Here is a 24,938-nt window from a genome sequence, read left to right on the forward strand (position 1 = left end):
CATTGGTTTGCGTTTTTATGTTTAAAATGTTCCTTGAGCATTAATGAAGGACATGTTACCTAATAACACATATTGAAATAAAGATTTCTATTGAACAAATCACCATAGTGAACACATTCATTCTGCAAAGAGCAGATTTTTAAAGCCTCCTGGCGTCAACATGTTCATAAAAATAAAGTCGGTAAGTAACCTGCAGTAAGATTCGATTTTGGGGAACCCGAACCCTCGCTTGAAACAAAGTGATTTCAGTATGGAGCTTTAACTCTGGTAGGTATTTTTCAGTTTATGTGAGTAAAATGAAAACATTGAAGATCATAATACTTAGACATTCTCCTTAAAATGGTTCAAAGCTTTAAATACTATAAAAAGTTCCAACCAAATTTCTTAATATATCCTCCAGATAATTCAACTTACAAACAGAAAAAACAAAGCCTTTGAGTTTTTTTCTGGTCTAAATGTTTATGGATGGACGTTTTTTTCCTCATTATACACTCATTCTTCAGGCTATGTAATTAAGATAACAAGCTGTAGGTTACATTTTCTCTAAAAGTCAAATCCGTTATGGTAGATCATAAAAAAACAAGTCAATAAATATAACATCAATAAACTTTATTTCTATACATGAAAAGAAAACAGAAAAAAAGAAAAATACAGAGGAAAGTTATTTTTCAGGAGCTTTTTCAGGAACCTCTTCTGGTGATTTGGAAAATCTCTCCATTATCGACTTCCACAAACCCTTTTTTTCATCGTCCATCTGTTGCACGCTCCCTGTGCAAAGACAAATATAAGTTTACTAAAAATCACACTTTTTACATTCTATAGACTTAAATTTCACATTTATTTGGGGTACCTGACAAAAGCACTCTACACTCTTCCACTGTGACTCCAGTAAAGCTTGTGTCACGTACACGAGGGAACTGTAAACATAAACAAAGACGCATTAAATAAGGTTAATCTGTGCATCCTGTTGTACACACATTCAATAATACAGTGGAGACATTGTTGTCGAGATTTAGATTTGTTTCTCAAAAGACAACACTGTCTGCAGAGTTTATAGAGTTGAACGTATAATATGATATACTATAATAGAGATTGTAAAAACCTTTGTACCGACGATAAAAATATTTTATGACTGTAATCAAAATGTTACAGCGGGGACATCCTCTCTGAGAACATAATGGAGAAGTTACTTTTTAACCAAGACTTTAAAAGAAAAGTAACAACACATGTTTAAAACAAGAAAGCAATTCATTAAAAGAGCTCTTCATCGTACAGAAAAGAATCACATGAGATGCGTATGAGTGCTTACTCGCTGTCTGTAAACGCTGCCGTTAATGCGGGCCAAACTGTCGTACATCTGGTCGCACTTCTCTGGATCTGAGATCTAGTTGGAAAAAAAAAAATGTATTGATTGGCCAAATGTTAAGTGCAAGAAACACTAATCATCTCCATCGTAAACGCTTGTATAATCTAACAGAAAAATACAACAACTTTGGACTTTCTACTTCAGACAGTGTGCCATTTAAACACAGAAAACAGAAAATAAAGAGATCACAGAATCTTCCTACAGGTTGGTAGACTTTCTGCCACTCATCTGTTGGACCAGTACTGCCCATCTTCCACCACCATAGTTGAGAGATTGATATAAATGAATATGATTGTTCTTGCTTTATGAAATGTAAGTCTTACTACCTCAAATGTTTTTTTTGTTTGTCTTGATTGACAACATTAGTGCAACAAGGTGATGTTATTACAGGAATGTGTAAGTTTCTCTCGCCTGTTTATCATGTGAAAGTATGTTTGTTTGGTATCTCTGTGATTACGGTAAAGAAAATTCACTGACATTTAATTACCGATGATACCAGCGAGCCGGGAGCGAAACCTTTCCCAGTTAACAAGGTTAGTCTAGCCACCGTAATCAGAGATACTTTGAATGGTTCATCTGTTGCTGTCAACACAGAGGTCAACAGTTCGATGCATTCAGTCAGCCGACTAGCACATACACCTGGCCCCGCTTGTGGCATACCATCAGCCACAACACGTGCCCCTGAACTAATGGCATATGCCGCTGACTTAGGGCACATGCTTCTGCTCCCCAAGTGGTATTCCAATTTTTTGCAATCTTGCTGTCACACAAACTTTTGCAAAATTATAGTTTTCTTCCAGGTAGAGATAAGACCCTGATGCAAAGTACTGCATCACTTTCTTGTTATGTCAACCTGCTCCCAACACATTATCTCTTACATAATGCACACTTATTAAAAAAAACAAAAAAACATCAGATTTTGAATTAAATAATAAACTAAAAAGTAGCTTGTCGAATTAAATAATAAACTAAAAAGTAATTACTCAGAGTAACTACTTCATACATTCTGTAAATTTAAAAATATTGGGAAATGTCAATTTGGACAGCTGTTTTTGTTAACTTCTTTTATCCAATATCAGTAGTACTTATCCCACTACCCTCACTATAAAGTAAGTAGTGTCAAAAGAGGCATATTTTCTGTAAGACAGTAGTATATAGTTGTAAGTGTAAGTAACTTCAAAGTGTATTCACTTTAGAGGGTTAACCCTCTGCCACTTATGAAACAATGTTTACATTATAATTGTTGTGCTTTTCTGGTTTGTTCATATAAATAATGTCATTTGTTTAGGTAAAATGTGGCACAATCTTAAGGCAATTTTTTTAATGTATTTTTAAAGGTATTAAACATCGAATACAGCAGTCAAGGTCGAGGCTGTTAGCGCTCATCCCAGTTATCCACTTAGCTCAGTGAGTTATGTAGCTGACAGAGGGACAGACGTGTGTCCTCTTAGTTTCGTACCTGTGTATTTTCGCCCTCACGGAAAGCTGAAGCTACCCTCTGCCGCAAAAACGTCCCCAAATCACGACCTTTCTTAGATTCGTCCCGTGGCCATTCCTCGCAGAGCTTTAAAAACCGACGATACCTGGTGGCAGACATCTTCGGATTTATATCTATTTAAATCTCGACTTGTGGAAAACACGACTGAAGTTTGAGCTTTATCGCACGCCGTACGCGTGTTACACCAAAACTCTTCCGCTTCCTGTCGCTCCCCCCCTCCTCTCGTTGCTTGTTCCTGTCGGTTTCGTCGCACATTTTGCAAGATGAGCGGATCAAACGGTAAAAAGAGTTCTTCCTCCGGTGTGATGGAGTGGATCGGCTCAGCTTGTCGTTTCGCAGCAGATAGAAACGACTTCAGAAGGTGAGCCACTGTGAATAAAAGATGTGATGATGTGTCTGAACAGTGTGGTCGTTGCCCTTGTAGCTGAACACACTGTGAGATTGGGCCTTGGACAATCTCTCTCAGTTCTTTAGACAAGTCAAATCTATTTATTCTTCACTATTGAAGCTGGAGCACAAACCAGTGTTAAACTACTACTGTGTTAAAAGAAAGTATTTCACTGCTCGGGAAACTGCACCATTAAGACACAGTGTTTGTTGCATGACCTTTTGTGAGCCATGTGTTATTATGTGGATTTCACAAGGGGGGGGGGTTGTGTTGTGAAATAATAATTAAAAGTAAAATTATTTCAAGCCTCATAACATGAAAGGTTTCACTTTTGTGATTATGAAATTGGCTGGATGGATATCGGCTAAGACAGGCTGGTAGATGTGGGTGCAGACAGTCATGGAGAATTATTACAACATCTGAAGAGACTAAATATGTTTGGCTTTATTTTCTAAGTTATTATTATTTTTATTTTATTTTACAGTTGAATGCCTAAAAACCAAACTAAAACTTTAATACCTCATCAACATTTATATGTGGTCAGGATGCTTATTATGTGACCACAAAGTGTTTGGTTTGTCAAACTAAAAAACAACTGTGCACACCAGGGGGCCCTATGGACGCTTTATCTGGCAGGAGTAACCAGGGAGTACTTATATTTTCAACTGGCCTACTGTTGTTGTATTTTATGATGTTAGCTATGAATGCCGGTCCGGACAGGACTTTTAAATATAATTGAATGTCTCTTATATTAAAGCCCTTTTTTTGTCAACAGGAATCTTCTGGTCAACCTGGGCTTGTTTGCTGCTGGTGTTTGGGTTGCAAGAAATCTGTCAGATTTTGACCTCATGTCTCCTCAGCCTGTTACATAACCTTAAAAACCAGGATGATGGTAATCTCATCAATTTTATTCATTTACTTTCAAGTAATTCGCTGATGAAGCTTTTTTTTTTTTACACACTTGTTTCAACTCTTTGACTTGTTTTTTGTTCTTTAAGGTGTCTTGGACCAACAAAGAAGAAACAATGGATAAGAATGAAACTTTTATATAAAAAATCATGTTAACCTGGATTAGTTTCACTTTTCTGTTTAAATCTAAAGAGAAGAGTTTACATTCAGTTAGGTCTTTGTTCTTGTTATATACAGGAAATAGGTTTGTTCAGTCTTTGAATTATCTTTTTCTTTTCTTTTTTTTTTGTACATTTGGTGTCATGTGATCCCCACTGCTATGTCCACTCAGGAGCTCTTTGTTGCTGCCGCTCGTCAATGTCTGTCTGCAGGTAGAAAATCCCTGTCAGTCTCCCAGAGTCTAGACCTGGCTGTTCAGGTCTCAGCCTTAGATGTGGGATTGAAACCAGCTATATTGTATGACAGCAACGGGGCAAGTGTAGATCAGGTGCAGCAGTATTTGAGCTCCCTGCAATCCTCCCAGCTTGTGTCTAAATCACTTCACACATTGGATTTAAATGGAAACACTCTTATTGTAAATCCAGTTGCCGCCAGATTTAATTTAGAGCAGCTGATTGATTATGGAAATGTGACAGTTGTTGATATTTGTCACACGCTGGAGAAGCCCACCATCACTGACCCACTCAGAGCAGAGCTGAAGAGCATGACACACGATTTACTGCTTCTCCTCAGAGTGATCGAAGACCTGAAGGAGACTGACAAAGCTCATACTGTTGGAGAGAAATCCGAGGAGTGGAACCTGTGCACAGTGTTTGGTCTCTTACTGGGTTACCCTGTCACATACTGGTTTGATCAGACCAAGAGCTTTGAAAACTGTTTGTCTATGACCCCGCTGACGGTGACCACAGCTTCAGCAGCATGGCAGGCGGGCCACAGATGTTGTCTCTACTCCTTCAGCGTGCCTGCGGTTCTCCTTCAAGAGATGCCGCACAAGCTGGAAAACTGGAGGATTTCTCTACGGGAAAGATTTCAGCAGCAAAATGTGCTGAAGGATCTCACAGTCTGTCAGTCAACGGTCACTCTGCCCTCTGTGTGTTTGTGATGCTAACATGTCTGTCTTTCAAATAAACTGTTCAAGATTTATTTTTTGTTTCTTATTTTAATTACACATAACAGCTGATTACTTCTGAACGTGCAGTTTTTTTAAACCCTTGCAGACACAAAACCAAAACAATGACAGAAGTAACTAAATGACCAATATTTAAAAGCTTCAGATCCTCTTTATCTTATACACATGTCCAATGTTTCCCCATAAATGTGGCTTCTTTGAGAAACAAAATAACCAAAAAGAACCAATAGTTCCTCTGCTGTATTCACACTGAAATTAGTCACATTTACTGCAGTGAGTAAGGTCCATACTTGAGTTTGACTATTTATCTGCAGCATGTTTCCGTTTTCTCTTAAGGTGATGCTGGACCATTTATTTTATTATCACCAGTCATGTTAAGTTCACTTCATACTGATGTAGCAGCAATTCCTCCACTTCTCAGATTATTTTCAAAGAAGAGCAGGACTTTTCCTCAACCAACCCCAGACTTCTAAAGTAGGAATATTCCAGTCAAACCACAGTTGCTGCGATAACGGGTTGAAGTCTGATAAGCTCTGCTCTGTAAGATGATTCTACATAATCTTTATACAATCAGTCATAATTCCCTCCCTCTGCATAATCAGGCTACTTCATTGTTCTACTCTGATTCTTTCACCAAGTGAAAGTTGGATTAACTTTAATTGTGTCATCATTTCATCTAGGCTATTACATACACTGGTGCTATTATTGTAACCGTTATTCCTGCTCATTAATTCACATTTTATTCTATAATTTATTTGTAATAAATATTCATCTAAAGCCAAGTGTTAAGTTTGTGTCATTCTGAGGAAGGAAATAAATCCCTCATGGAGAATTGAACAACTCAGGTTGTGAGATTGATAAATCTTTAATTTCATATTCTACGCTCTGTTCGTAACTAATTTTGAGTGATAAAATATTCTATTTCAAGCAGACACAAGTGGTGACCCATATTCCTATCGAGAACAAACCTTGTGATTTTTTTATTCACAAACATTGTGTTTGCTCCACTTTGACAGTTTCCTATACTATATATTAAGTTAAATAAAAACGGACAAGAACATTTTTGTGCCAGAAAATTTGAATATAAAATCTAAAACCAGTAAATTCAGATCCACAGCTTCACAGACTGCAACCTTAAGCCTTTACATTTAACAGTGTCTATGTGTTAAAAGTAGAGTAAGGGTCCAATCTGTTAATTGTTAGCAGTTAAAATGTACAGTGTATCTGTCGATAAAGTCAGAGATATACTAATACATGAGAACGATCTGTTCCTTGACACACTTTACACACAGCTGAGTGTAGAACATGTTTTATTATCTCTTTGGGCCCTAAAATTCAGTCTATCTAGAACAGGATTTGAACATTTCTTCAGTTTGAACTTCAACAAACATCTAATAGTTTGTATATTCTTAATAACACCAATCATCAGAATTAGGAAAACAAGCCATCAACCAGATCTAACCTTGCAATTTCAGTTTGCCACTCAAAGCCTTCAGACAGTGAACCACACATGCTGCATCATTTATTGCACGTATTATGTGATACAGTATAAGTTAAGTGCTCTAGTTTATCCTGGCAGCACCAATATAGCAACCCTATGATACTTGTCTGTTGGAGTCACAAAAGTCTGATAAATTATTACAACTTGTTTCTAAACATTTAATTGTTCTGCATAGAATAAAAAACGTTTTCTGTTTCTGCTCTGCTTTGATAACAGATACAAATTCTCAGTCAAAATGCAATCCACATCCTGAAGTGGATTTTATTTTTGGGGGGGCTTTTTTGTGTGCCTTTAATGGATAGATAGGACAGTGGATAGAGTCGGAAATCATGGAGAGAGAGTGGAGAATGACATGCGGGAAAGATGCCACAGGTGGGAGGCGAACCCGGGCCGCCCGCTTGAGACGACAACCTCCATACATGGGGCGCGCGCAATAACCACTGCGCCACCAGCGCCCCTGAAGTTGATTTTAGAGTTTAAATCTGAGGTAGTTCGACAAACGTAATACAGGGAATCCAGACTGAATGTCCTTGACAAGTCAGAGAGGCTGAATGACTGACAGCACCTCACCACAGCGGCCGCTCACTTTCAGCTGGGCCAGGTGGTCTGCCCTCGTCGACCCAATGTTCAGGATGGCAACCGGTATTTTTCTATCACTTGCTGCCAGTAAAAACCTGTATCCTGAATAAACCTTGGGATTAACAGAGAGGGACACAATTAAAAATGAAATTCCAGAAGGCTTAGTTCTTACTCAAAGTTCTTATTTTGAACAATGTGTTTCATGTTTCAATAAAACCTACCTGTAACGACGAGCCCACAACAAGCACAGCGTCCGACTCTGCCAGTCTGTCGTGCACAAACTGTACCGTTGCTTTGTTCACAGTGTCTCCGAAAAATGTGACCTCAGGTTTTAGTGTTCCTCCACAGTCCTCGCAGGACGGGACTCTGAAATGGAGGACCTGCTCGTCGTCTAAGAAGACGTCACCATCAGGGGCCACTCCACCTGCCTGTGCACTCCAGGCTGGGTTCAGAGCTAAAAAACGTTTCTGGAGTGCCTCCCTCGCTGAGATGGCACCACAGCCGAGACACATCACCCTGAGGACAGATATAGAATATGAATCCTTACATTCAATCTTTTAATGAATGTTACTGGATAGGCAAAGGGATGGTGTAGCTTTTCATTTTCCATGAATACCTGACCAAACACAAGTGAGACTCTAATCCCAACATACTATAAGCACATAATCATGATGAGATACTGTATATCAGAGGATGTTTTCTCACCTGTGGGCACAGCCATGGAGCTCAGTCAGTCTCTTCTGCCCTGCCTTTGAATGAAGAGCATCCACATTCTGTGTAACCACCCAGTTTAGCTTACCTCTCTCCTCCCATCTCTGCAGGATCCTGTGTGCAGAGTTAGGCTGATGGGAGGAGAACTGCGGCCATCCGACAAAGTTTCTAGCCCAGTAGCGCTGACGGGACTTTGCACTGCGGACAAACTCTGCATGTTGCATTGGTCGTCTGTCAGTGCGAGCGTACAGCCCGACCCCCTCTGAACGATAATCTGGGATCCCCGACTCAGTGGAGAGCCCTGCTCCAGTGATGACAAACAGGCGTGTTGATCGGGACACAAAGTCCTGCAGCAGCTTACGGGAGGTAGAATCAGTGGAGCTGCAGACGGGGACAAAGTTCACCACACCTGCAGATGTTGAAGATGACCTCCTGACACGTGCTGGGTGAAGGTAGAGGATCTGCCATAGCAATCTCATCTATGAAATGACAACATAGAATTACTGACTGAAAACAATGTAACTGTCAGCAAGAATTGTAGTGAATAGTGAATTGTCCCCGATTTTGTTATATTTTCTAAATACTTCTCTATTTTATTGTTTTAAGGTAAAGATGTAATTTTCAATTTGGGTAAAATATATTTGTGATAGATTGAATTTTTACTTTGTTATAGTAATATATTTTTTTTTAACTTTGTTTAATTGTTTAGTGAGGTTTTGAGATAAGACCTCAGGGTTTCTACCTGTGCAAATAAACTAAACTAAACTAATCAAATAGTGAAGTAAACATTATTTTGCAACCATTTCTTCTTCAGAGGGGCGATAGCATGTCACTGAATGCTAAGCTGTATGACTACATGTCTACACTTACTACAACTTGTAACAATATTTGGCCTGTACTGTGATTATGTGCGTAAATGTCAACGAAATGAAAACATTATAACATAGCAGGAGGTCAAATACAATACTTTCCAAAGTGCACGTCTACCTAACGTATTAATGTCATCTAACTTTGTTCGGGTACGTCAGCTAGCTACTGTACCTTATTATTGAGTAACGAAGACAAATACAGGTTAACCTTACTGCAGTGGCTATGCATCGGGATCGGGAGCTACAATGTGTTGGTTCAATAACATGTCAGAGCACAACAAAGTGGTATAACACGGGAACCTTTGTCTTTTTACTTCAGTGACAGTAAAAGGAAATGCCAGTTAAGACGTAACACCAAACACATCTGCGGTGTGTTCTGGGAGATGTAGTCAAAGATTTTAAAGATGCCTTGCCAGCAGTAGTCCAAACATCATCAATCGATATGCTACTCAATCTTTGTTAAATTGTATATTTTTGTAAGAACGAAATATAGCCTTAATTAATCATTATTTGTTTAAGTTATTCATGAAAGTTATGTGCAAACACTACAACATATCATAATAATTCACACCTATGTTTTTTTTTAAAAAACATCTTCTTTTCTCATATGTTTTTTTTTTATATAATTTATATATCATACTGTATGTAATAATGATAAATAATATTTAATGTCAATTGTTGCTGCAGCATGTCAGTTCAGCAGGTACCCTCGCTCACAGACTCAGACAGGTAACAGTGTGTGGCTGAGTCATACACTGCTGAAGTGACTATAGACTCTATAGAGCAGGAATGTCAAACTTGGGTTGGGGGCGGGCTTTGTCCAACATAAAAATGACTCAACACATGGAGAAATAGGCTGCTAGCTGTTATTGATTTAAATCATTTGATTCAAGATACTGGTGCCAATCACTGAGTGCATGTTAAGACAACAAATGTTAATTACATTAAGCAGAGAGGTTAACAGCAGCAAAACAAGTCAGATAAAATAAGAGTGAAAAGACATTCACTTATCATCAATATAATAAGCTGCAGGTTGCAGCTATAAAACACAAAATGTCTTTACTTGCAAACTGCATGTTGGCACATGAAAACTAGTGATCAGGAAAACAATTTCACCTCTGGGTGACCTATAGTTCATGTGTAAATAAAATCAGTACTATTATTTTAATCAGGGCTTAAATCAGTCAGGAGATGCCAGATGGAAATCATCGGCATTAGTAGGCTGTCTTGGATCAGATTCACTGGATCTCTTTGATTAGGCCTATTTAACATAAGAGGGCCTCTGATTTAGCAGGAGTGGATTTTCAACGCCCTATTTGTCAAACTAGAAGGCAAGTAAACTGTGTTGCGCTTGAACCATATATCATTATCTAACTGAGGCTTTTAGACATATCTAATTAAAGATAATTCATCATTTGTATTAATAATTAATATTACAAATTACTGAAGAAGAAAAAACACATTGGTCAAATAGATTTCTACTGATTTATTAGTAATGTTGGTATAAAGGTGGGGAATTAAATCTTTGGTGTTCTCTGCAAACTTTGCTACACAAAAAGTAATAAATGATTCCCACTGATTGTTAAAATAAAACAATTCTGCTCTCAAACTTTTTTATTATTGTTATTTACAAACAATAAAATGACAAGATCCAATCATGTCAATTTTATACAGAGGTACAAAGCAGCATCACACATTGTCAAAGGTGACCTGAACAAATGCCAGTGAAGGTACAGCATTAACGTAATAAAGTCATGAGGAGAGGTGTAGACTGAGATGAAATGATTTCCAAGCTTACTGTTTGATAAAATGTGTAACACTCCACTTGTTATGATCGGAATTCATTCATAGAAAACCTGAAATTACTCAGAAGACCCTTTTAAAGTCAAAGAGTCATGACAAGGTGTGACAGAACGGTTCTTGAAACTGTCAGAGCAATGGCCTCACCGTTATCTTTTACAAAACAGACACAGTATTACAAATATCATAAAAAGGTTTGAGTATAAATCCAGGGCTCTGGTATCAAATATTGTTGTTGGATGCTTATTGGTTTCTAATTGACGTAGACAATCTTACTAGTTCTTATCATTTCTCAGCCTCCAAATTGATAAACAACTGAAAAGACAGTAGAGAGTGACAATCTAATGGGACCATATTTAAAAGCATACTGATGTATTTTATACCCTATTGGCTACCACCAATTGCCTGCAATTGGCTTAAATTGCAAAATTGCAGCTTGATAATATAACATGATACAATAGGAAAGTTCCAGGGTCTTTTACTTCCAGGCTTAAAAAAAATGTGTCCAGTGAGCTGATGTTTCAGAATTCATTTTTAAACTTTCATATTCCAAAGCGGAACTTTGTAAAACAGTGCTATCATCTAAAGGGGCTTGAATGGTATACAATCAGCCGTGGTCTAAAAGGTAGGAGTTATCAAATATGTTTGTTTTTTTTGCAATGAGATATGGCTGAATGTCCCCTCAGTTTTCACTTGAGTAATCGTTGGAAGTGTTTTAATTTGTCAGAGTTTCTGTTACCTCGAGCCTAGTAGCACAATATTTAAACTGCATTCAGCTTACCAAATAATCGCCATCTGAATAATAGCAATTTCATGAAGGGTAGATGATAGAGAAGGATCCCCTAAGTAGACAGCTCAGAGGTCAGTAACATCATCATCAGACCAGTCTTGTGGATACATCCCTGCTGAATTAGATTCTTCCGTCCAATATGCAGTGGCTTGAGACCAAACATCACCATCACAATAAACAGCACAGGGTGACTGTAGGGGCTCTTCAGACTCCATGTCCATTGTCCAACAGTATCTAACATCACCTGTGGGGAAAGTTGTTGCGCCACCATCTCTGCCAGGGATGCCTCTACCAACGGTCCAAGAGGAGATAGGAGCTATAAAAAGGCCTCCTGCCACTAGCTGTTCGTGATGGACGGCATTGTTAACGTTGTGTCTAAGGTTGATAGGAGATGGAGGACCTATGTCAAATTCTATGAGTGAAAGAATGCAATCGCGCTCACTAACTTTTTTTTGCCATAATATTGCAGCCTGAGAGTCAGAGGAGCTGTTGTTGCAACGAGGATCCGTTTTGTATTCTGGTGTAATGGTTGATGGTTGATCATCATACGGACACATTGCGCTATTGTTAAATCCTGTTCTTGTAAGGTTATACATTGCCCAGTTGCTTGGCATGAGGTCTTCCCATGTTTTCTCAGATTTTGTTAATGAACCTTTCTGTATGCGGGCCAAGAGAGAACCCCACAAGCTTTTTCCATCAAGATTTTTAGATGTCTCACTTCTACTCTGCCCAGGATCACCCCTTGATTGAACCATAGAGGGCGTCCAGAAGGTCCAGGATCCAAGAACAAGCAAAGAAAACCCCCAGGATACCTCAAGAATTCTGGCAGAAAACTGACTAAGCCACCAGCCCCAGCCAAAGCGTCTCCAGTTCCCCAGTAGTCCATAAAGCCAAAAGAGACTATGCATCTGAAGGCTGCAGCATAGAACCCCCAGGAAGGCGGAAACTGCTGCAACTCGCTTTGCTCGCCTTTCAATCCTCTGTGAAGGAACCCACTGAGGGACAGAGGACCTGAGAAAGGGATATAAATGAGAAAATGACTTAATGAGGATTACAATGCAAAATGGGAGGCCCCAGCAGAGGGAAAGTGTCTGTAGCAAAAGAGGGAGAGCAGGGGACAAAGTTTGAGAGAAAAGGTCTGCCACAAGTAATGAAGTACATATTGATATAGCCAGCACTCCAACCACCCACGGGCGCTGCAGCTTCAGAGGGAAAAGCATCAGATTCAACCCTCTGAGTGCGACCAGAGCTAGAATAACCTGTGCCCACAGGAGGAGCTGAAGGGGAACATTATGCAGTGCTGCCAGAGTCGCTCGAGACAGGACCTGACGGGTGCCGTAAGGATCTAGTAGAAGGAGGACACCCCGCAGAGTACCACTCAGGATCAGAAGCATATTCGCCTGGATCAGGGCATCACAGAAGGGACGAGGACGAGTGCATGCGCCAGCTGTTCCTATAATCGCCAATACTGCTATCAATATGAAAAGACTTGCTGATCCAAAGACATGCAGCTCCCAGGCAAATGCCAGTGTGCGCCTCATATCCTCCCAAAGCAGATTGGTGCCATTAAAGTTTGTAAAAACAACACAAGGACCGTGAACACATGATACCCCAGGTCCTGACAAGTCCTGCTTGGTTAGGGCCGTAAATTTGTTGTTTTGAACTGGAAGTTTCGGGCTTTTCCAAGCTGAAAATTAGGGACAAGGAGAGAAAGAAACACAGAAAGTTTGTTTAATGAAATGGATTTGCTAATGTAGAGAATTTCCAAAAAACATTGAATTTTCATTTTGAAGAACTATCGGGATTCTATGGTTTACAATATGTCTCAACCTTAATCTACTGTCAAATGTTGACTTACGATCCAGAAGGTCTTCATCAACTTTGGATGATTGTATCTTTTCTAACTGTTCTTCAGCTGCAGAGAGGCTGTCTTCTATGAGAGCTCCCTCTGAGATAATGTGCACACTGGAATGAGTATTAGCCTTGTCCTCTCCTGGGTCACCAGCCTCTGAGTGGAGTAGAGTGAGATCCTGTGTTTTAGTTAATGTGATTTCTGGTCCAGAAGGGTTTTCATTGCCGACTTGATTATGCTCCTCTGGATTGATATGACTGATGAGCTTCAATGCTGTACCATCTCCAGTAAGTCCACTGCCCTCCAAAGAGTCGCCTATGCTCTCTGAATGTAAGATATCTTTACTGGCCAAGATGAATGGGTCATTGATGTATCCGCCTGGGATTCCATACTTTTGGCTATTGTCAGATTTGTCCGGTAAATTTGCAGTTTGAATAAAGCTTCCAAGTGATGCGAGCGGTAGTGTTAGCGTAATATAGAGCAAAGAAGAAAGTCCCATTTTTGTTGAAAAATCCAAAGACCTGTAGAACAGCATGGAAGAGGAACGGTTAATCTATGCTTCCGACAACTGCACGAGCTGAAATAAAGACTTAAGAGGTAGAGAGTCAAACAGATTCCCAGATAATTAATCTCGTGCTTCAATCCTAAGAAGGAGGGTAATTCCCACGTGCGCAGTCACTTCACAGCGTCTGTTGATGATAGGCTGACCCATCTAAAGTAGTAAAATATCAAGAAAAGAGGAAAGATTTCAAGAATAAAGACCTAAATTATACAAGTGCAACACAGCACAAGTGCAAAGCATGTTATTCCCAGCATGCTTTAACAGTTCTCTCATGTGATTTGATTTCCAAAATGCAACCTCAGGGGAACAGAGATAATGAATTAATGTTTTTGATTTCTTTTCATATTTATGTTAACCCTAACTTTTGCTTTAAATTATTGTCATACAAACTTTAAGTTGGGTTAAGTTTTCTGTCCAATAAATAGTGCACTCCATCAATAAAGATTTACATGCAATTTGGAGTGGAATGTAGCGACCTATCAAACCATTACTAAAAGTAATTCCCCAACATTACCAAAACAATATCTCATTGCCAAAACAGTATCTCCCAGAGCCTTGGTAGCTCCTATAACTTAAGCAAAGACTAACAAATGATCGATTAAAGTTGATAATTCAGATGTACCTGTTAAGCCTTTTAGTGGTCTGCTTCCTGTTAGTGTGTCACGGGCTGCTCTCCATTGTCTCTAGCTGAAAAAAGTGTGTTGTGTGCAATCTGATTGCTGATGTTGTGCATAAAGAGCATTACAGTGAGTGCACACATTGGATTTAAGGCCACGTTTACAGCCATCTAGCCTGGAAGCATATGTCTCATTCCTATTACTGCACCAGCTGGTTACTTGGCAGCCTCCCATCCTGATGTCACCTGCAAAAAATGGTCCAAACTACCAGGAGACTATTCTACAAATGGAGCCTGAATAAAGGCCTTGCAGGTTATTGTATTTACATATTTAGATTAGAAATGTGAACCTATGTTTTAGTTGACTTTCTATTAATACAAGACAACAAGCCTCATCTGCATCTTTCTGCAAATGATGCGTCAAGATAAATCCGTTCTCTAAAGGATTACATGAAGATTCTTACAGTAGCACAAAGTGAAATGAAGTCATAATGAGAGGCCAATAGGCACTAGCATGCTTGAATTTTTGGTTTTATGTTCATATAGGCTATGATATAAATACTATATGTTAAAATGAATTTACAAGCCCTGTGATTTCCCAAGATTATTTCTCTGATGTTTTCTTTTTTGAGCAGTCTGTATAAACATGAGTTGATACCATATTCATTTATATTTATACATGTGCATAAATACCGGCAACAACCCCACCAGATATCCCTGGCAAAATCAGATAGTCTGCACTGAGTGTGGGAATTAACTCTTTGCTATCCAGTGTGTAAAGGAGATATCCTATTCACACAGTGCATCTGTGCTGGTCCACCTTAAGATGGGCGAGAGGCAGTTTGTTGTGGGGAGAACAGGGGGAGGCCCTCAGTAGCACATGCCTGGCTCTTTAAGGCAGACTGGGCAAGTTAAAATGTGTTAAAGGTACATGCATTCAAATTGTTTTATCTAGCATCAACACCCCATGCTGCTCAGCCTTTTACTACTGTTTCATTCAGTAAATGTGTAACGTTCAGTTTCAACTAATCTGTTAGTGAGTCCTGTGCCACAGACTAAAAGTCATAGTGATACAGTTGCACTAAGTGGAGGAAGTATGACAAATGAGGGGATTTGTCTAGATTTTCTTTGAGAATTTAATCCACAATGCTTTTGGTATTGTGACCGAAATAGATCATCATACAACCATAATATGAAGTTAATTGAATTTAATTAAAGAGCCTTAGATAAATGGCTTTACGCATTACCTATCTACATGACCTGTGCATGTTGTACTGCTGCTAGTTCCCTGCTATTCAGTTCTGTGCAACACAGAAAACAGTAGGTTATAAAAAAAATAAAATGCAATATCACATCAAGGTAGCCCAGTCTTCTTTTTTTAGGGATTTTTTTTTTAACAAACTACTGAATAATAAGGCACAATTACAACATGTTGCATGGGGTAGCATTTGCATGTCTAAATATCATGTCAGTTTTGCACATAGAGCCTTCCACATATTGAATGTCTAAAGATGGGACCTCTTGTTAAAGGGGACACTGATAGGCCTGTGAACACAGAGCTGCAGTCTGCGGAGGAATCGCGCAGTTATCGTGGCCTTGTACCTTCAATATTATTAACTCTGAATTAAAAAAAAGAAGTGATTTTTTTTTTTTCGTATGTTTCGCTGTTTAGTGAAGCCCAATCGTGATAAACCCCGCTCGGGATCCAGTTTGTATGAATCGACGTGTGGTTTCCTGGAGCAGGGAAACGTGTTCCTGACTGGATCTCCCTCTGAAAACAAGCAGACGTCAGACCTTCGCCCGCCCGCTGCTGCTCTTTACATTTTTATCGCAATCTAATCACAACATTGTTTGCTGGATAACACCGCTGCACTTACTATGTAGCGCAGTTAACGACACGCTGCCGGTCGCTGTTCCATGTTTATCGGATTTTTTTTTTCCTTCTGTTTTAAACACCGTGCCTTGGCGGAAAGGAGAGGGATTTCGTTTTATTTAAGGTAGCATGACAGGATCCACACTCGTCAAGCTAGCTAGCCAGCTAAGGCTAGCACAATGATTAGCTAGCGTCATGTTATTTCAACGGGACGACTTTTAATGTTTGATATCGTATTATTAGAACTAAATACACAGCCTAGATTCATAATATAAAGCAGATGTGTAAAGTGTCGGTCAACTTTGTTTAAAATACTTAACCGCTGTTAGCCAGCCAGCGCTATGATAACACAGTGCCATGCTAACATTTTGTAGTTAGCATGCTAACCACTAGCGGTAACGTAGACGCTATTATTAAGCAAGCAGCTAAAATTTAGTTAAACAATTGTTAATATGGACTCATAAATTATTTAATCTTTAAAAGTAAAAAGAACTTAGACTTAGCTGTAAGCCCCAAAGTAGCTGCTTCGTTGATTAAAGTGTAGCTCAGTCATTGTGACAGACAAGAGAAGCACTGTCTTCTGCTTTTAATGTTTTAATGTGTCGATTGTTTGGATTCACGTGCAGTTTGTAGTTTGTAGTTTGTAGTTTTTTGCCTTGCTTATATAATTGTCGATGACGTTAGACCACTAAATGTTATCCATGAGTCTGTACGTGTTTGTGATGACATCTGCTCTTGTTTTAGACTTGATAATGTGCTCAAATGTTTGTAAATGTCTGCTTCTGCTTCCAGGTCCTTTGACGATGAACGAGCAGGAGAGTGGGGTGGTCTCCTTTGATGAGTATGTGCGGCAGAAGGCCCGCACTGTTCCTCAGCACAGGATGAAGGAGTTCCTGGAGTCTCTCGCTAAGGGCCCAGAGGTGCTGCAGGAGTTCAGCCAGCAGGGAGGGGCACCCACCACAACCACCACCACTACAGCCATGGTGTACCAACAGCAGGGTGCCAATTGTATCTACACAGACAGCACAGAGGTGGCAGGCTCTCTTTTAGAGCTGGCCTGTCCGGTAAGAGAAGTTGCACCTTTCTGTTAAGGCTGTTTGTTTTTTAATGATGTCGTTGGCAGTAGCTCAGTCTGTAGGGGCTGTAGGGGCTGTAGGGCCCCCCACCCCACCAGCTCAGGAGCACCCACTGTGGGCAGCCCCCTCACTCTGAGAGCTCTCCATTAGTGCATGTCCTGTTTGTGCATGTGTGTGTATTTCGGCCTATGTTTGTGTAGCATGTTCACTAGACAGAGTGTAAGAACGAATTTCCCCTCGCGGGATCAATAAAGTATAAAATTATTATTATTATGAAAAACCTCACTATATGCTGCACTTCACGTTATATGTTTACAGCAGGTACAGGTCACCTCGGCAGGGATTTCACCTCACATGGCTGTGCATCAGGAGTCGGAACAGCAGCTTCAAGTGCAAGTGAGTTTTTAAATCACACTTGGTTTACATTCACGAGACAGAAAGGGGTTGTGGGTCCATTAGTATATTTGCTACTTACTGTCAAGAGGACAACAGAAAAGAAGGCAGTCTGGTTCAGTTAATTTTTGTTAGAGTAAAGTAGCAACTGCCCCACTCCCCTCTACCACTGAACTTGTGTCAGTAGCCCTTTTCACAGTGCAATTCCAAAACAGCTCCGTAACAAAGCTCATCTGTCATTAAGCCTTTCAACATTCATTTTGATTCTGCAAAGGTGTGATAATGGTGTCCCAGTCTGGGAAATCACATTGTGTTACGAGAACATGGCACAGCATACACTCACAGACATGCGCACACACACACAGCGCTGTTCTATCCTGCTGGCTCCACCAATCCCGTCCCATCCCTGTAAGACCTTTGTTACTTACCCTGAAGGCGGGATTTAGGGGGGATCACTTGATCCCCTGATAACGTGTCTGCCTCATTCAAAGTGAAGGTAAAATATTACAGGTGTGTGAATATTCTGCTTTGAAACAGCAGTCTGAATAGGGCTTATCTCTGTTCATGTCCTTACATTTCTTAACATGACCAATCCTCTATTGAATATCACATGATAGCCACTACTCTGCTGTGAATTTTCACATTTTTTTTTAGCATGTGTAACTTTCTATGCACGAGACACATTTTATTTGACATACTTTCATAACCCACTCCAACATGTTGACTACTTGACATGCTCAGTGTTTTTTCTTTCTTTTCTTTTCTGCTCTCCGTCTGTGCCAGGTTCAGATTCAGGAGCAGCAGGGTCACGCAGTGAGCCAGGTTTTTCAGGTGGCTTCTCCCTCCCAGCAGGACCTGCAGGGAATCCAAGCAGCACATCTTGTTCAGCAGGGGGAGCTCACAGAGGAGCAGCAGCAGCAGGTATACATTTATACTAACAGTCCACAAATCTAATCTAACCAGATTATCAAGTGCATCTATGTATTATTGCTGCTTTTCAACTATGTTGACTGTTTTTCACAGATTCAGGCGCAGCTGGTTGCAGCTGTAGCTGGAGGACAACAAATCCAGCTGTCAAGCGGCCAACAAATCCAGCATATTCAGTTGCCAGGTGGCCAGCAAATTCAAATCCAGGCTGGCCAGCAGATTCAACTCCAGGATGGCCAGCACATTCAACTCCAAGATGGCCAGCACTTTCAACTACAGGATGGACAGCAAATTCATTTACAAGGTGGCCAGCATATTCAACTCCAGGATGGCCAACACATTCAGCTACAAGGGGGCCAACAGATCCAGATCCAGACCATTGAGGCCATGTCATCTTCAGAGCAGCAGGATTCTGAAAGGAGGTCTAATGCTATCTCAACTGTTCTCCAACCTGCCAAGAAACGTAAGGTGGATGTCCCTGTAGCTGTGTCATATGCCGTATCGCAGGGCCAGCAGGTGGCCACTGTTCTAGCCATCCCTCAGGGTCAGCAGCAAAGCTATGTGTCCCTACGACCAGATTTGCTCACTGTTGATAGCGCTCAGCTGTACAGCACCACAGGAACAATCACAGGTCCCACAGGTGAGACCTGGACCATCCCGGTGTACTCTACTCCCCAGCAGCAGGGTGTTACTCACATTGCCATACCACAGGAGACATACAACACAGTACAAGTTGCCACTACCAATGGTAAGGAAAAAATGTCTCCCAGCGCAAGGTCTGCAGAGGTGCAGTCCACCACCACTGGGACACAGGAAGAAATTGTGCAGACCCTTTTCCCAGCGCAGTTCATGAATGGCAACATTCACATCCCTGTGGCAGTGCAGACTGTTGGAGGGTCCTACAACACAACACAATCTGTGCACATATGGGACCCAAATCAACAACAGATCCAGGGAGAGGAGGGACAAGAACAGCAGCTCCATCTACAGGTTTGAACGCAGTCTGTCCTCTGACTAGACCTAGAAGGCTGAATGGCTGGCACTCAAATTCTCCTATGCCTTTTGATTGTCCTTACTCAGTGCATTGATAAATGAATCTTATCTTACAATTATTTATTGATGACTGTGAGCATAATGAGTAAACAGACATCCATCCCTCTAATTAAGAAGTGCTGACATTACCTTAAATCTTCCATTTCAAAGTTATTGATAGTGTTGGAAACCTTGTCCATATGTCTTGGTGTTTGGCCTTGTGTTTCAAGATACTTTGATTATAAAAATTCCCTGTTATTTGTACGATTATTTTTTTGTTCTTTAAGGGCAGGAAGAAAAATCCTATACATTTTAAGTACTTAATTACATTGATCTAGAGGAAGAAGAAGCACATGATCAATAAAAGTCCTCTGAACTCTGTCTTTCCCAGAATATTAACTCTGAAATATTTGTTCTGATGTTTTGCAGGGTCACACCGAGATGGAGGATAATGCCGAACCACCCACAGAGATTCTGGTTCCCATTTCTCTTAAGCCAGAGGAAGGCCTGGAGGTGTGGCGCCTTTGGGCAATGCGAAAAAACGCGGAGCTTAACAAGCAGGAAAAGCCAAAGCTTGCACCCATTGGACGTAAGTCAACTATTCATTTGAACACATCTTCTGCCACAAATTCAGAAGCAAGCTAACTCTACAGCACTAATATAACTTTGCCCACCCCTCTGTGGCTGTTTCTAGGCCGTCAGCCGCTGCGTTTTCAGGAGGACTTGGTGTCCAGCGCCGTAGCTGAGCTAAACCTCGCTCTCTCCCTGATGACTCAGGAGGCCCGAGGATCAGAGGATGAACAGTTTGCATCCGATGTTCTGTATTATGTTTTCTTGTGTATACAAAAGGTTAGTATCCTCCATGAGTTGTTGTGTATTGTGCTAGAAGGGCTTTTTTTAAAGTTGACCTAACATACATTTCTCCTTGTAGTATCTCTTTGAAAATGGACGGGTGGATGACATTTTCTCTGATCCATATTATACACGTTTTTCTGGGTGTTTACACAAAATCCTGGATGGTTGGAAACCGAGTGTACATCCTTTAGGTGAGCAAAAAAAAAAATCAGCATCATTTACTGTTATTTAGTTGTTTCTTTGGTGGAAAAAGTACTAACAGTTTTTTCTTCTTAGGTTATATCATTCCAAGTCATGTGACTGAGGAGATGCTTTGGGAGTGTAAACAGCTGGGTGCACATTCACCTGCCACACTGCTCACAACTCTAATGTACTTCAACACAAAGTGAGTAAACGCCTTTTAGAAACCTGAATCTGTTCTGTAAAGTGAGACAAACATGTATTTTAGATTAAATACTGTGCATGTTTCTAAAAAATATATCTTTGTCACAGGCATTTCCACCTGGTTACACCTGAACAGCACATGAAAGTAGCCTTCTCAAAGGTCCTGCGACACACGAGGAAGAACCCCACTAACACCAAGGACAAAGCCACCAGTATCCGCCTTCTCAGAGTACAGGGTGCACACAACGCAGGGCAGAAAGGTACTGAACACACTTAGCCTCATGTTAAAGGGCATTTGAAAACCAGTCTCACTGTTGCTGACGTGTTGTGTTGGGTCTTTTTCAGGGTCTGATGAAATGTATGCAGAGCAGGCCGAAGATCCTGAGAATCCTCTCCGCTGCCCCATTAAACTCTATGACTTTTATCTCTTCAAATGGTGAGTTTTGCTTCTTCACTTAAACACTGCTTTCTAAAAGCACAGATGATTGGCCAAACAGCCGACTAGTCACTTAATCACAGCCAGCTATTTTTTTTTCTATTAATGATTGTAATAAAAAATGTTTTACTAAAATGCTGCGACTTGCTTTCCCCGTACATTTTAGAAGCGTTGTCTCAACCCAGAGCTCAATGTGTGCGTGTGTGGAAACGCAGGAGCGCTCAGCTGAGAGAAAGGCTCAATTGTTTGATAGATATTAAAATAGTATTTAAACAGAAGAGGTATTGCATGTTACATGCTGCTTCAGAAAATAGCAGAAAACACTGGTGGCAGCAATGTGACACCTGCACAGTAAGCATTAAAAAGCTTTACAATTTTTTTTAAACATTAATATTTGTGATAATATTAATTAATAAAAAATAAATGGCGGGAAAGCCTGTCTACCTGTAATAAGGGGTTTAACAAGCACTGACATTATTCCCTTAATGTGCTCTTGTTTGACAAGGTGGAGGTTGAGGCCTCAGTAGACAAGACATGCTATAGAACGCTATAATGAGAGTTTTTGCTTTAAATCAATGCTGCTACTCTATCTTAAATCCTTTGGTAACAAGATACATTTTTAGTACATACCTATAAAATATTGTGTATCCTCATTTTCTTTGTCGTCTGCAGCCCTCAAAGCGTTAAGGGACGCAATGATGCATACTACATGACTCCAGAGCCTGTGGTGGCACCCAACAGCCCGATGTGGTACTCGTCTCAGCCTCTGAGTAGCCAGCAGGTGGAGCACATGCTGGCCCGTATCATCGTGGTCCGAGAGATCCAGGAAATCCTCAGCGCTGGTCCATGAGCTTAACCGAGAGGACTTTCAACATGAACTAAACAGGACTCGTGGACTTCTTCACTAGTACTTCAGTCACTGACTGTAGACTATGCAGTATCCACCCTTTTCTCTATAAACCTCAATGAACAGCTTCCGAAACAATCATCTTTCTGTTAACTGTCAGCAAAGATTTTTCTCCTCTTAGATGTTCTTTTTTCAGCTGATGGGATGGACAGTTATTTGTCTACTTTTGTAAGCCATTGCCTCTGTAACCTTTGAACTGGCTTGTAAGGGGGAACTTTACTTCTACTGTGCTCCGATGACCTTCTGGCCTGCTGACCTGCCGGAGGTTGTTAATTTTCCTGTAATAGACAGTCTTATCAATGAGGATATTTAACCCTCACTGCTTAACCTTACAGACCATTATCCACCTTACTTCTCATCTGAGTCCCATGATACTTTACATCCTACTGGACAGTTACAGGGGACCACTGCTCAAAACTGTTTTTGTATACAGACTGACTGCATTTTGGATCATATATTGATATGTTCAAAACTGAAGAATCTGTGCCTGTTTTCAAAAACAACGTCATTGTTTATGTGGATCATTGTGTGAGTTTGAACCTCCAGATGTTCACAAAGTCAAGTGCTATATTGTAGTGATTCAGGAGATTGGAAACATTTCTCTCAGGTCCAAGCTAATGATTGAAACCCACCTTGAGGATTTTTTGCTAACCTGTTCCTATATGAGAGTGTGCAGGCGGTTATTAAACGGGACATGCAGATGGAAACATCTTTGTTTAGCTAACAGTATTGATTCTTGTATCAAAGCCATAGAATGTATAAAACCTGGAAGTAGTCTCGGAGACGTCACCCATTTGTTCCTGAAGAGATGTTTTGAAGCCCATCAATGGCGGTCACCATATTGGAAATACTATCTCAAACTAACTTTCGATCAATCAAGTGAGGGATAAGTTGACTTGAGGCGGGCCTTAAGCCTCCTGGCCACAAGCTTCTAAGGTCACCCTGCTTCTAAACTTAGCCTGCCTCTAATTATCCAAATTGATGTATAACTAAGCCTTAATATAATCAATATAGATGAGTAATAAAAAATATTCAGCCCTATGCAGTCTTTACCAATAAATAAATAATATTTGGAGACCAAAATGATCTAGACGAAAATCTAAACCAGGCTTCAAACAGGTTTATTTCTGCTGTAAAATTGAGCACATGGGACTTATGAGGATTTCTTGGCCTTTTTTTCAACACCGTAGGTTGACTCTTGATCAAAACTCATGTCAAAGGGTTTTAGAAAAAAAAGTATGTAATGTAAAGTAAGTAATGCGCCCGCTGTCATCTGGGAAAGTGCCACTATGATTATTACTACTAGCCCTATTCAGACCGCCTGTTCAACATGTGATATTTACCTCCCTGTGATGTCTCACCTTTGCTGTGAATGTCATGGAGGACTATTGGGGTAGTGAAGTGCACTCCTCTGTACAGGGGCATGTCCAGACTTTTCTTTTTTGGGGTGGCCCAACTAGGGTACTGACTTATACAGAGGTGGCCTGAAGTGTGATGTGTGCGCACACAAATAAATATCAATTATGTCATTATTATTATCAATCATATATTCATTTATAAGAAGAGATAATGGCAACATTAGCTTAGTTTTTTAATGACACAAAAATGATATTAATGTTCAAAGTCACAATTTACGGTACTTAAAAAAAGTGCATGCACACTCCTGCACTGTCTTGAAATGTGTTGGTCCCAAAATGCCAGTTAGTTAATTTAAAATATGACTGTGCATTTTAAAGTGAAAAGTACCATGCTCACTGAAGGCCAGGATCTGTGCTGCGCATCAATAAGAGACTGAAGTGAAAGGTGTGTAGCCCTGTTTTTGTCTGGCAGGAATTTTGATTATGTATCATAGCCTACGCAATTAACTAAAGATGTAGGCTATAGGTGGAGGAGGAGTACCTGCCTTATATTGTGTTGGCAACTAGGCGTCCCTGGAGACATGAACTCCACGATACCTCTGAAGGTGTGCTGAAATATCTGGAACCAAGACGTCAGAAGCACACCCTTTAAGTCCTGTAAGTGGCGAGGTGTGGCGTCCATGGATCAGTCTTAGTATCCAGCACATCCCAGAGGTGCTCAATTTGGTTGGAATCCAGGGAATTTGGAGGCTGAGTCAACACCTTGAATGTTTTGCTACCTTCTTCCATGCTCATATTCCCATTAAAGTTGTTTTCAGCAGTCCTATAATAGCTACAACTGTCACCTCTCTATCAGAACTGATAGTAACTTTCTGAAATATGAACACCCCAATTGCTCTTCTGTTTGATCGGCCCACACAGACCAGCCTTCACTCTTAATCAACAGACCTTGGCCATCCATGATCCTGCAGCCGGTTTCCCTCTCTTCTGAGTACTTCTTGTAAGAAATGAGCCCCGCAGAACGGGATCACCGCACAAGAGCTGCAGAGGTCGAGATGCACTGAACCAGTCAACCAGCCATCACAATTTATCCCTTGTCAAAGTGGCTCACACCCTCACCCTTTGCC

The 24,938-nt window shown here is 40.4% G+C and overlaps 6 protein-coding genes across 8 annotated transcripts; 3 read left to right on the forward strand and 3 right to left on the reverse strand.

Moving 5' to 3' along the window:
- Nucleotides 1-594: 594 nt before the first annotated feature.
- uqcc2 (ubiquinol-cytochrome c reductase complex assembly factor 2) lies at nt 595-3,036 on the reverse strand. The gene is made up of 4 exons (XM_020642469.3): nt 2,826-3,036; nt 1,310-1,384; nt 851-917; nt 595-768 (listed from the first exon to the last, which is right to left on the reverse strand). Exons 1-4 carry the CDS (start codon nt 2,961-2,963, stop codon nt 662-664), a joined length of 387 nt encoding a protein of 128 aa, XP_020498125.1. The 5' UTR covers nt 2,964-3,036; the 3' UTR covers nt 595-661.
- Nucleotides 3,037-3,066: 30 nt separating this feature from the next.
- On the forward strand, nt 3,067-4,323 carry tomm6 (translocase of outer mitochondrial membrane 6 homolog (yeast)). Its single transcript, XM_020642468.3, has 3 exons — nt 3,067-3,225; nt 4,028-4,144; nt 4,251-4,323. Exons 1-2 carry the CDS (start codon nt 3,128-3,130, stop codon nt 4,122-4,124), a joined length of 195 nt encoding a protein of 64 aa, XP_020498124.2. The 5' UTR covers nt 3,067-3,127; the 3' UTR covers nt 4,125-4,144; nt 4,251-4,323.
- Nucleotides 4,324-4,470: 147 nt separating this feature from the next.
- On the forward strand, nt 4,471-5,304 carry c5h1orf74 (chromosome 5 C1orf74 homolog). The gene has a single exon (XM_065954865.1). It carries the CDS (start codon nt 4,481-4,483, stop codon nt 5,261-5,263), a length of 783 nt encoding a protein of 260 aa, XP_065810937.1. The 5' UTR covers nt 4,471-4,480; the 3' UTR covers nt 5,264-5,304.
- Nucleotides 5,305-6,583: 1,279 nt separating this feature from the next.
- sirt4 (sirtuin 4) lies at nt 6,584-9,315 on the reverse strand. Of its 2 annotated transcripts, none has more exons than XM_020642422.3 (4): nt 9,123-9,315; nt 8,076-8,560; nt 7,592-7,886; nt 6,584-7,482 (listed from the first exon to the last, which is right to left on the reverse strand). In XM_020642422.3, exons 1-4 carry the CDS (start codon nt 9,177-9,179, stop codon nt 7,330-7,332), a joined length of 990 nt encoding a protein of 329 aa, XP_020498078.2. In that variant the 5' UTR covers nt 9,180-9,315; the 3' UTR covers nt 6,584-7,329. The 2 variants fall into 2 exon arrangements, with proteins under 2 accessions (XP_020498078.2, XP_020498079.2); XM_020642423.3 differs by having other exon boundaries at nt 9,164-9,273.
- Nucleotides 9,316-9,953: 638 nt separating this feature from the next.
- LOC109990288 (proline-rich transmembrane protein 3-like) lies at nt 9,954-16,180 on the reverse strand. Its single transcript, XM_029279005.2, has 2 exons — nt 13,399-16,180; nt 9,954-13,227 (listed from the first exon to the last, which is right to left on the reverse strand). The coding sequence occupies exons 1-2, from the start codon at nt 13,925-13,927 to the stop codon at nt 11,606-11,608; spliced, it is 2,151 nt and encodes a 716-aa protein (XP_029134838.2). The 5' UTR covers nt 13,928-16,180; the 3' UTR covers nt 9,954-11,605.
- A 79-nt stretch (nt 16,181-16,259) lies between these two features.
- On the forward strand, nt 16,260-23,985 carry LOC109990286 (transcriptional regulator QRICH1). Of its 2 annotated transcripts, XM_020642354.3 has the most exons (12): nt 16,260-16,567; nt 17,236-17,507; nt 17,838-17,915; nt 18,696-18,833; nt 18,936-19,829; nt 20,301-20,460; nt 20,566-20,720; nt 20,803-20,917; nt 21,003-21,111; nt 21,219-21,370; nt 21,456-21,546; nt 22,219-23,985. In XM_020642354.3, the coding sequence occupies exons 2-12, from the start codon at nt 17,247-17,249 to the stop codon at nt 22,394-22,396; spliced, it is 2,331 nt and encodes a 776-aa protein (XP_020498010.1). In that variant the 5' UTR covers nt 16,260-16,567; nt 17,236-17,246; the 3' UTR covers nt 22,397-23,985. The 2 variants fall into 2 exon arrangements, with proteins under 2 accessions (XP_020498010.1, XP_020498009.1); XM_020642353.3 differs by lacking the exon at nt 16,260-16,567 and having other exon boundaries at nt 16,584-17,507.
- The last annotated feature ends 953 nt before the right edge of the window (nt 23,986-24,938 follow it).

The sequence above is a fragment of the Labrus bergylta genome, chromosome 5, assembly GCF_963930695.1.
Source record: "Labrus bergylta chromosome 5, fLabBer1.1, whole genome shotgun sequence".
Lineage (NCBI taxonomy): Eukaryota > Metazoa > Chordata > Actinopteri > Labriformes > Labridae > Labrus > Labrus bergylta.

Coding starts and splice junctions, on each gene's coding strand:
- uqcc2 (XM_020642469.3), bottom strand. CDS start 2,963: ATGTCTGCCACCAGGTATCGTCGGTTTTTAAAGCTCTGCGAGGAATGG. Junction 1,385..2,825: donor GTGAGGGCGAAAATACACAG/GTACGAAACTAA, acceptor TTTTCCAACTAG/ATCTCAGATCCAGAGAAGTG. Junction 769..850: donor GTGTAGAGTGCTTTTGTCAG/GTACCCCAAATA, acceptor GTCTTTGCACAG/GGAGCGTGCAACAGATGGAC.
- tomm6 (XM_020642468.3), top strand. CDS start 3,128: ATGAGCGGATCAAACGGTAAAAAGAGTTCTTCCTCCGGTGTGATGGAG. Junction 3,226..4,027: donor GATAGAAACGACTTCAGAAG/GTGAGCCACTGT, acceptor TTTTGTCAACAG/GAATCTTCTGGTCAACCTGG.
- c5h1orf74 (XM_065954865.1), top strand. CDS start 4,481: ATGTCCACTCAGGAGCTCTTTGTTGCTGCCGCTCGTCAATGTCTGTCT.
- sirt4 (XM_020642422.3), bottom strand. CDS start 9,179: ATGCATAGCCACTGCAGTAAGGTTAACCTGTATTTGTCTTCGTTACTC. Junction 8,561..9,122: donor CTTCGTTACTCAATAATAAG/GTACAGTAGCTA, acceptor GTCATTTCATAG/ATGAGATTGCTATGGCAGAT. Junction 7,887..8,075: donor CTCCATGGCTGTGCCCACAG/GTGAGAAAACAT, acceptor ATCTGTCCTCAG/GGTGATGTGTCTCGGCTGTG.
- LOC109990288 (XM_029279005.2), bottom strand. CDS start 13,927: ATGCTGTTCTACAGGTCTTTGGATTTTTCAACAAAAATGGGACTTTCT. Junction 13,228..13,398: donor TGATGAAGACCTTCTGGATC/GTAAGTCAACAT, acceptor CCTAATTTTCAG/CTTGGAAAAGCCCGAAACTT.
- LOC109990286 (XM_020642353.3), top strand. CDS start 17,136: ATGTTATCCATGAGTCTGTACGTGTTTGTGATGACATCTGCTCTTGTT. Junction 17,508..17,837: donor TTTTAGAGCTGGCCTGTCCG/GTAAGAGAAGTT, acceptor ATATGTTTACAG/CAGGTACAGGTCACCTCGGC. Junction 20,721..20,802: donor TTTTCTTGTGTATACAAAAG/GTTAGTATCCTC, acceptor TTCTCCTTGTAG/TATCTCTTTGAAAATGGACG.